The 10251-nt window shown below is 53.7% G+C and overlaps 1 protein-coding gene across 5 annotated transcripts in view; it reads right to left on the reverse strand.

Moving 5' to 3' along the window:
• The window catches only part of FBLN1 (fibulin 1), a 58024-nt gene extending 49342 nt beyond the window's left edge, over positions 1-8682 (reverse strand). For 2 of the 5 annotated variants that reach the window (XM_064142829.1, XM_064142828.1), the window contains exon 1: positions 7411-8682. In XM_064142829.1, the coding sequence (XP_063998899.1) occupies positions 7411-7486 (76 nt within the window). In that variant the 5' untranslated portion in view covers positions 7487-8682. Of the gene's footprint in view, positions 1-6732; positions 6979-7294; positions 7362-7410 lie in introns of those variants that run through there. The other 3 variants (XM_064142832.1, XM_064142831.1, XM_064142830.1) reach the window with 3 other exon arrangements.
• Positions 8683-10251: the final 1569 nt, after the last annotated feature.

The raw sequence follows: 10251 nt of genomic DNA on the forward strand, positions 1-10251 counted from the left end.
GTGGGGGGAATGGAGCAAAGCTGGAGGTGGGGAGAGTGAGGCTGGAGGTGAGGAGGAAGTTGTGGAGCAGGAGAGTGGTGAGAGGCTGGAATGGGTTGCCCAGGGAGGTGGTTGAGGCCCCATGGCTGGAGGTGTTTGAGGCCAGGCTGGCTGAGGCTGTGTGCAGCCTGCTCTAGGGTAGGGTGTGCCAGGGCATGGCAGGGGGTTGGCACTGGCTGCTCCTTGGGGTCCCTTCCAGCCCTGACTGATTCTATGATATACATTAAATTCTTGTATGTAACAGAGGTCTGTACTGCTATGACCCAGGTCACCTTTCTGGTCTCACTCACATCGCCAGAACTCATGGTCAGGCTCCTGTCGTTATGAAATGGAGGCAGTATTTGTCCTGCATTCCTCTGCCTGTCCAGAACTGACACCAGTGTCTGAAAGCTGACTCCAGTTCGCAGTGCTGCAGAGAAAATCACTCTGGTAAAGGAAAGATCTGCCTGTGCTCAAAGACATGAATTTGTGTTCCATCTCTGCAGGGAACAGGGACCCTGCCTGGAGCTCTGCCTGCCAGTGCCTCGCTAACAAACATTGTCCACATCAGCTCTCACACAATGTGTTGCAGATAAGGATGTTTTCTCAGTGCTGTTGCCTGCAATCAGTCTCATCTGCGTTGAAAAGTGATGCTGATGTAAGGAGGCGCAGAGCTGGCTGCAGGCTTGCGCATGGCTTCGCACAAGAGAGCCTTCGGCCAAGTTCCTCCCCAGAAGGACAACCCCTGGCTCCGGCCACCAGTCCCTCTCTCCCAGCTCTGGCAACACACAGCTACTCCAACCAAGTAACAAGAACTCAACGCAGGCCGAGCTGAGCAAGCCTGCCTGTAGGAGTGCATCCAGCCACAGCAGGAGTTCAGAGGGTGTGCTGAGGCAGAGCTGCGGTCCAGGCTGCTTCAGTGACATCACAGTCCATAGCCTCCAGAGGTCCTGGTAAGGAGCTCTTGAGAATAGAGGGAAGGGAAAAACAAGAAGGGGGAGAGGGAAGAAGAAAAAAAAAAAGGAGTCCACCCTCAAGGCCATTCCTCTGAAATGTAACAATAAACCAATGGAAAACAATTCCTCTGGCCTGGCTCTGCAGTTTGTTTTGTCCATCAGGGACAAATCTTTGCTCTCCCAGGCTCAGACTGTGTCTCTCACACTTGGAGTGTCACCTCCTGATTACACAGGCACTGATTCTGACTCTTTTGGCATTTCCAGCTGTTAATGAGCATTTAGAAGCAGGACAGATCTGTTGTCTCCTAACTGCACTTTGCCAGGGTTGCGGATTCAACTGTACAGGCACAGACACACGTGGCTCCCAGCTGGAAATCTCTGGCGAAGCAGCTCACGCTGAGGCCCTTTGTGCCAACAGCTTCTGGTCACTACAAGTCTGTAATGCAAGGAGTCCACGAGGGTTTGGTGTTACCTGCCCCCACACTTAAGAAAATCACCCAGACTAGACGCAGCCACTGGAAAATGAATGAATGAAGCTAGAGCTACATCTCAGCACAACAGACAAGCAGTTAAAATACCTACAGAAGTAGTCAAAAAGTACAGAAGCACAGCAGCCCTCCCAGAAACCTGAGTGCCCAGGAGGGGCTCCCAACTGCCCTTCCACCTTCCACCCCTCTCCCTTACCCCAGACTTTGCCTTATGTTCAAAGGTGAGCTTGGAGGGTCGGGCAGGGGGGTTAGGAAGCAGATGGATTAGTCACACAGACAACAGGTCAGGTTAGAGAGAAGTGCAGCCCCAAAGACAGAGAGTAGTGTTAACTACATTTATGTTCTGGTTCTTATCCATCTCAGCAAGCCTGTGAGTGCAGCAGCCTCACCACTGCTCCTTTTCACAGCCTAGCATCTAATTCCTCTCACCAAAACATTCTAGCCAGCTTCAAACTAGCAGAGCATCTGAAAGGAAGGGTAGTGGGAAGCAGTTGGTAGCAGCTACTCTCCAATCACATCTTGGCCTCAGTGCTGTGTGGAAAGTGATGTCTCTTTTCTCTCCAAGTGTTTTCACACTCCTCCTGTCACAGTTAGTGGGCTGGGGGCACCCCTCAGAACTGCAGTGCCAGAGGTGGCTGGATGGGAATCAGATGACTGCTCTTCCAACCTGATGCCCCTTGAACTGATTTGCCAAGTGCCTGACACAAATCACGCAGAGAAGTCTCAGGTACCCTTGAGGCCAAAGGCTTCTGGGACAGGCTGATGATACTGCCTGGGTTCAGCTGAAATGTGCCCTTTTACTTGGAGGGAGAACCCCAGAGGAAAGTTGTAACATCCAGGAATAGACTGGCTGCTCCTCTTGGTAAGCTGTGAGGCAACTCAGCTGTTTGCTATTAGCAGACAGAAAAGCATGGAGATGAAGCAGACATCTGTGAGATGGCAGCAGGATTGCCTCTGCACAGCCTACTCTGGCAAAATCACAGAATCCCTAAGAATGCTGGGGGTGGAAGGCACCTCAAAAGATCATCCAGGCAACTCCCCTGCCAGAGCAGCATCACCAACCAAGCACAGCTTTATCGCTACCTTGGCCCTGTGAAAACAAAAGGGAAGTGCAGCAGGACACCCAAGAGAACTGGAGCCATGGCAGTGTGGTGGCAGTGAAGATGCCTGTCCTGGTGGACTGGAGCCATGGCAGTGTGGTGGCAGTGAGGATGCCTGTCCTGGTGGACTGGAGCCATGGCAGTGAGGATGCCTGTCCTGATGGCCTGGAGCCATGGCAGTGTGGTGGCAGTGAGGATGCCTGTCCTGGTGGACTGGAGCCATGGCAGTGTGGTGGCAGTGAGGATGCCTGTCCTGATGGCCTGGAGCCATGGCAGTGTGGTGGCAGTGAGGATGCCTGTCCTGGTGGACTGGAGCCATGGCAGTGTGGTGGCAGTGAGGATGCCTGTCCTGGTGGACTGGAGCCATGGCAGTGTGGTGGCAGTGAGGATGTGTGTCCTGATGGCCTGGAGCCATGGCAGTGTGGTGGCAGTGAGGATGCCTGTCCTGGTGGACTGGAGCCATGGCAGTGTGGTGGCAGTGAGGATGTGTGTCCTGATGGCCTGGAGCCATGGCAGTGTGGTGGCAGTGAGGATGCCTGTCCTGGTGGACTGGAGCCATGGCAGTGTGGTGGCAGTGAGGATGTGTGTCCTGATGGCCTGGAGCCATGGCAGTGTGGTGGCAGTGAGGATGCCTGTCCTGGTGGTAAGGTGGCATATGCAGCATTCTGAGAGATTTCACCAGTCTTAGGAAGACACAAGTCAGCTCTCTGTGTAGATCTTCTTCACAAGAGTTCCTGGGTGCAAAGTGACTCAGAGTCACCAACTGCAAAGGTTTTGTAGACATGAAGCGCTCAGGAGCTGGCCATGAACTATGCTTACACAGATAAAATGTGTACCAGCAGATGGTTGCCTGTTAAAAAGAAGGTAGCTTGCTGATCTTAACCAGCTTGACACATTGTTGGGAGGTCAAAGCAAGAGATGTGGTTAAAATCTGCATAACCTTAGAGTTCTACAATGTCATAATTGCTTATTCAGCTGCTGTACTGAATATTTTCTGCAAAAGAGAGATAAGCCTAAGAATGTTGCCCAAAAGAATGATTCCTGGAACGAGAAACCCTGAATTGTTTCTGGGAACTGTGCAAAAACTAAGCAGAAGTAGAAAGGATTGGGTAATTTCCACAGCAGCAGCATTCTCCCTAGATCAGACAGACAGAACGGTTTAAGTAACAGTCTACAGCAGCAGCTATTCTGTACAGCTGCTGCAAGAGCCTGTCTGTGATCCAGGCAACCCTCTACAGGCTGGGGACAGAGTGGCTGGGAGCAGCCGGGAAGAAAGAGACCAGGGGGTGCTGGGAGAGGGTAGCTGAACAGGAGGCAGCAGTGCCCAGGTGGGCAGCAGAGCCAACGGCATCCTGGGCTGGCTCAGGAGCAGTGTGGGCAGCAGGACAAGGGAGGTTCTTGTACCCCTGTGCTCAGCACTGCCCAGGCCACCCCTGCAGTGCTGTGTCCAGTTCTGGGCTCCTCCATTGCAGAGATGTTGCAGTACTGGAAGGTGTCCACAGGAGGGCGACAAAGCTGTGAGGGGCCTGGAGCAGAGCCCTGTGAGGAGAGGCTGAGGGAGCTGGGGGGGTGCAGCCTGCAGCAGAGGAGGCTCAGGGCAGAGCTCATTGCTGCCTGCAGCTGCCTGCAGGGAGGCTGTAGCCAGGTGGGGTTGGGCTCTGCTGCCAGGCAGCCAGGGACAGAAGAAGGGGACAGAGGCTGAAGCTGTGCCAGGGCAGGTCTAGGCTGGGTGTGAGGAGGAAGTTGTTGGCAGAGAGAGTGATTGGCATTGGAATGGGCTGCCCAGGGAGGTGGTGGAGTGGCTGTGGCTGGAGGTGTTGCAGCCAAGCCTGGCTGGGGCACTTAGTGCCATGGGCTGGGTGCTTGGGCAGGGCTGGGTGAGCTTGGAGGTCTCTTCCAGCCTGGTGGATTCTATGACTGTAGAATGTTGCTCTTTCCCTGACTGCACTAAAATGCCACGTCAGAAAATGGACTATTAAAACAAAACTCAGCTGAAAACTAATTTAGAGATAGGACTCACCTTTCAGAACTGTGATTTTTGGTAGGATGTGAACTTTTATCTGTGGTAACAGACAAGAAGAGCCTTTTGTAAGTCCTACCTGCACCCATGTGCTGCTTATAAATGTACTGCTATAAAAGCTCATGTAGAAATCATAACCTTAAAATAAAACTCATTCCACAAAGTCAGTGGAACATTTTTTTTTCATTACAAACTATAAGCTCACCCTGAAGAGGCATCTCCAGATGTTTAGTGAGTTAAAACTGTGGGTTTAGTACCAAGACATGCCAAAGATGCAGCTAGAGGGTGAACTGCTCACGCGCTGGACATAGTGACGTTAAGCAGATCAGAAGATGGTAGTTCACATGGCAGCAACAAAAATCAGTGTTTGCAATAAACCAAAGTTACACTGTAAAATTCAGAACGTTTTTAAGGCTCCTACCCTTGCCAAGAATGAGCTCCATATTCAGATGTACCTGATTGTTCCACTGAAGACAGTCAGAGAATCATGGAATCACAGAATCAGTCAGGGTTGGAAGGGACCACAAGGATCAGCCAGTTCCAGCCCCCCTGCCATGACAAGGGACACCCTACCCTAGAGCAGGCTGCACACAGCCTCAGCCAGCCTGGCCTCAAACACCTCCAGGGATGAGGCTTCCACTACTTCCCTGGGCAACCCATTCCAGGCTCTCACCACCCTCATGCTGAACAACTTCCTCCTAACATCCCATCTGAATCTGCCTATTTCCAGCGGTGCTCCATTCCCCCCAGTCCCATCACTCCCTGGCAGCCTAAAAAGTCCCTCCCCAGCTTTCTGGTAGACCCCTTCAGATCCTGGAAGGTCACAATAAGGTAACCTGGGAGCCTTCTCCTCTTCAGACTGAACTGCCCCAACTGCCTCAGTCTCTCTCACAGGAGAGGTGCTCCAGCACTCTGAGCCTCCTTGTGATCACCTCTGCTGTTTTTTCACGAGGACCCCAGCTGATGGTTTGGTGATTCCTTAGTGATGCAAAGCAGCCAAGAAAGCCATTGGCCACTGGGGAGGATGAGGCTGGTTTCCAAAGCTAGGCTGTGCCATGCCTGGGCGACTGGGTCACTGAGGAGGAGCAAAGCTGCATTTCACACTCGGTAACGAGGAGGCTCTAGCTGAAGCAGCAAAGGTTGGTGGCATCTGCCTGCAGTGACCATGAGCTGGTGGAGTTGAGGATCTTGTGTGGTACAGGTAGAACAGCAAGGATGACCACAACCCTGAACTTCAGCAGGGCCAACATTGGCCTTTCCAAGCAACTGCTAGGAGAAATCTCCTAGGGTACTAGAAGATAAAGGGGCCCAAGCTGGTTAACATTCAAGGACCACTTCTTCCAAGGGCAGAGCATCCCAGAGCATTACCTATGATAAATTCATTACCACCAGATGAGAAGTAGTTCCTTTGTCCTATGTTACCAGTTACATTTGTACCGGAATGCCACAGGGAATTAAATCAGTATCCTCTTTCTACACGTCATTAAGAGAACAGGCAAGAAGTGCACAGGATGATAAGGGAGCCGTGGCCCAGCACCAGACCCCTGCTTGCAGAACCATCCTCAAAGCACAGTGTCATCCACCGGTGCCTCCCATCCTGTCTTCAAGCAGACTGCACTCCTCGCCTCGCTACTGCTCCTGCTCCACTGAGGTTTCAAGCAGCCGCTGACCTTGCCCTTTTTGGGGGGGTGTAATTTGGTCGCCAGCAGATCAGACCTGACGCCTCTCCTGACTACCCCTTTCGGCACCCATCACTTTTGTGCCCTTCACGCAGTCACACAACGGTAGGGGTTAGAAGGGACAGCAAGCCCGGCTAGGGTCACCGAGCCCAACCCCTCTGCCTGAGCAGGGGCACCCACAGTAACGCCGCACAGGAACACGTCCAGCCGCGCTCCGAACGCGGCCGGAGGCAGAGACTGAGCCACCTTCCTGGGCAGCCCGTTCCAGTGCAAGCTCCGCTGGCAGTGGGGCACCATGCGACGGCAGCCGGCAGCGCAAGCAGTCCCGACATGTCGCAATCCCCTGGACACGGCCAAATCCTCGGGCGGTCCCCGGTGTTTCGCCCCGGGCCCAGCGCCAGCAGCCCGGGGGGCGCCTGGCTCTAGATGCGGGTAGACAGCGCAACTCGGCTCTACCACCCACCGACTCACCGGCTCCCCGCGGCACGGTCCGTCCCCGCGGAGCCTCACGCAGACCCTCCGAGGCAGCGATAACTGCTCGGGCGGCGGCTGCCCCGGTGCACGCCACGCCTTTCTGCTCGCTTGAACGTGGCAGTGGTGCTTTCAAGCCTGCCCGGGACGCCCAGGGGTGGGGGACACAGAGAGGGGGAGCCGAGCCGCCCTGCTGCCGCCCGCCTGCGGGGTCTGCGGCCGCGCTCCGAGCACCCGGACCCGCGCGGCTCTAACGGCAGCGCCTGCTCGTTCGCGCCAAACCCAGCGCCAGAGTCCGAGCCCCATTGTGCTGACAGCAGAGATGCCTCAAAGCCTACCCAGGACGTCCGGGGGTACCGGTAAGGGGGAAGCTCTGCCGTCCCGTCCCATCTCCCGTGGGCCTGCTCTAGCGGCCGCGGGATACCGCTCCGCACCCTCCCGCCTCGAGTAAGACGGCGGTACCGCCAGGGCAGCCAGCCCAGCGATGGGGCAGGCCGGCGAGCTTCCTCGCCGCCGACAGCGTTCCGGTTAGGTGGGGCTGTGCCGGCGTCCCCCAGCTTACCGGTACGCCCGGAATGCCGCGCCGCTTGCCCCGGGGGCAGAGCCGGGCCCGCGGGGGATGAGCGCAGCCCGGCGGCCGCTGGCCGCTCAGCTCGGCGCGCAGCTCCCCGCACTTACCTTGGCCCCAGAGCGAAGGCACCAGCGCCAGGAGCAAGAGCAGCCGCAGGGGCCGGGTCCCGCCGAGGTCGTCCATCGACCGCCCGCTGCTCCCCGCCGGCAGGAGCACTCGTACCGAGCGGGGGCTTGGCTCTGCTGCAGTGTCCGGTGGGCTCACCCCTTTTATTTTGCTCGCTGTTGGCTGCTGTTTCTGATGTTACCCCAGCTGCCTGAGACCGGTTGGAACAGAGCTTGCCGGAGCCCCCTCGCTCAGTGGGCTTTACACAGATGTGATTCACTGCCTCCTCGGCAATTACACAGCCTACGAACGCGGAGGAGCGCGGAGACCCCTCTGCCGCTCGTGAGCGGAGACCCAGTTGCTTCTGGGACCCCTCTGCCTCTCTCTCCTCGCCACCCCCACACAGGCGGTAAAAGTGACTCCCTTTCCCTCGGAAAGTTTTACAGCTACTCGGCGTGAACCTGGGACCGGCGTGACTGATGCTGCGAATGAGAAAACGCAGCGACTTCTCTCCGTGCCGAGTAGAAGAAAGCCACAAACAAAAGCGAGGAAAAACAACAACAAAGACACACGAGGGAAAAAAAACCCACGCAAAATAATAACGAAAAATTAAAGGACCACAACCACCTAGCAGAGGAGGAAGGTTTTAACCTCTGGCAGGGAGATACTCAACCCCTCTTCTCGGTCTTTCCATACATTTTAGTCCAGCACAACTTTGAACGATAAAAGGTATTCTAGAATCTGTTAAATTAGTTGCCAAAAAAACCCATAACCCAGAATCCTGTCTTTGCTCCTCAAGTCAAGATGAGGATTCCAACCCAAATGAGGCAGTCAGCTCTGCTCCTTTCCTCCCCTCCCTTCTTTTCCGTTTTTTTAAAGCCTCTTTATCTTATTTAAACAGGAACACAAACGCTGTTAGTGGTCAAAGGAGCAGCTGGAGTTGAAAGCACTCCCTTGGCTAAGCTGTTGCTAGGATCTTCAAGATAACGTGAGGGAGCCCAGTTTCAGGCCAGTGTGCCTGGAGACAAACGGAGAGTTCATCACCCCTTTATACTTTGCCCTCGGTTATATTCGGACGAACAGCTGGAAGCCAGTTCGTGTTTGCATGGCAATTGTGCCGCGTGGGCTCCGGTTGGATCGTTCCTCTTGTAACCTACTCAGTAGCACAGCTTTTTAATGCCTCTCCTCAAAATGCCCAGCTGGAAAAAGTCGGTAAGGCAGGAAGAGGTGCAAGTGTGCCTGTTTTGTTCTGCACCGAGCTACGTGCTCTCTTCTGACACAGCAAACATGTGCAGCTCGGGTGCAGCTATCCCAACACCCTGTGCTCAGCAATGGTCGCAAGTGGCCACCAAAGCGAGAGTATGAACAAGGAAAACACAACGCGATCATTCTCCCAGCTGCTCTCCCAGCCTCCAGCTGCTTTGCGTTTGGAGGGTTTCTTCAGTGGAATGTGGTTTCCGTGCCTTTAGGAGCCCCCAGTGAATTTATAGTCCAGGTATTTATTCTCTCTCCCCATGTGTTCTTGTAAACCTTTATCATCCAAAATATCCTTTGGCAACAGATTTCAGGGCTCTACCAGTAAGTGTGTGAAGGGCCATTTCCCTTTGTTCTTTCTGAACCTGGCTCCACCAACCTTTCCATTGTGCCTCCTAACTGCACTACAGGAAGGGACATCAAAGACCTGACCCCCTTGCACACTCCTAACGCCCAGGTCATCTTTCTTTGACTGCTCCTTCGTTATCTTCTCTTCCTTTGGTTGGCTGGTATGGTTTTCTCCTCTATTTTATTGGGAAGGAGCAGCTGCTAAGAGGAAGCATGGTGGATGGCCGACCTTGTTTGGGGGGTTTTGCTTCCTTCTGCTACACATGCTTATCTATTTCTGTCTCTCCTTTACATACCCTAACTCAGTTTACAAGGATCTTGCACAAGTCACAGTGGGACCTTGGCGGTGTTTCTTCACAGCCTCCAAGCTACTGTTTCTCACCTATCAGGCAGCTGGAGGAGGCAACTAACAAAGATCACACATTGCCTAAAGTTTGTGCCAGCTTAACAGAACCCCCCTCAACAGAATCCCTGTTCAGTTCAATACTGGCTTAAACACTTTACTTTAAACCCTCTCCTAATTGATTAAAGGTGGGTAGAAAGGAGTTCACCCACTTGACTGAAGCCGTGTGAAGTCACACATAATAGCATGGAGTTACCCTGATTAACACCATGTGTGGAGATTCGTACTCCAGAGTGAGAATTCCTCGTTGCTGATCAGTGTGCCACCACACAATGTTTACCAGAAGTGAGGCAAATTCAAGTAACAGCTTGAGAAACACTTCTAGAGCCCATCCTGGCTGTGGTCGTCTGCAGATCCCACAGCAGGTTTCTCCCTGGGCCTGCATCACATTAATGCACGTTTCCAGTCTAAATTGGCACTTTCACCTACCATCAGAGTCGGTGACCTCGAGTCCATGTGATTCTAATTACTGACCCCGAGCTTTGTAGTGAGCTAAGCCATGCACTGCAAACTCAATTCAGAGCTCCTGGAAGTCAGAGGAAAGCAAAGGCTTAGGAGAGGGAACATTTTGCATAACCACATTTTTCCTCACATATCTCTGCAAAAGCCCTGTAATCCTTTGTGTAGCTTTTTAAAACAAACAAATTCTTTAATGAGGATTTTATTTTTGCTTCAGAAGAAGAGAAAATCGTTTGCAGAAGCTCAGATTAATGAGTAATGACAGCACAACAAACCGTGTGCAAGTGATTTCCCAGGGCGCCGTTGGGAGCGGGTACGTGCAAGCGCACTGCCGAAGAACGTAGAGCCACTCTGGCAAATCCAGCACCACCCGTGGCAG

Source organism: Pogoniulus pusillus, chromosome 4 (genome assembly GCF_015220805.1).
Source record: "Pogoniulus pusillus isolate bPogPus1 chromosome 4, bPogPus1.pri, whole genome shotgun sequence".
Lineage (NCBI taxonomy): Eukaryota > Metazoa > Chordata > Aves > Piciformes > Lybiidae > Pogoniulus > Pogoniulus pusillus.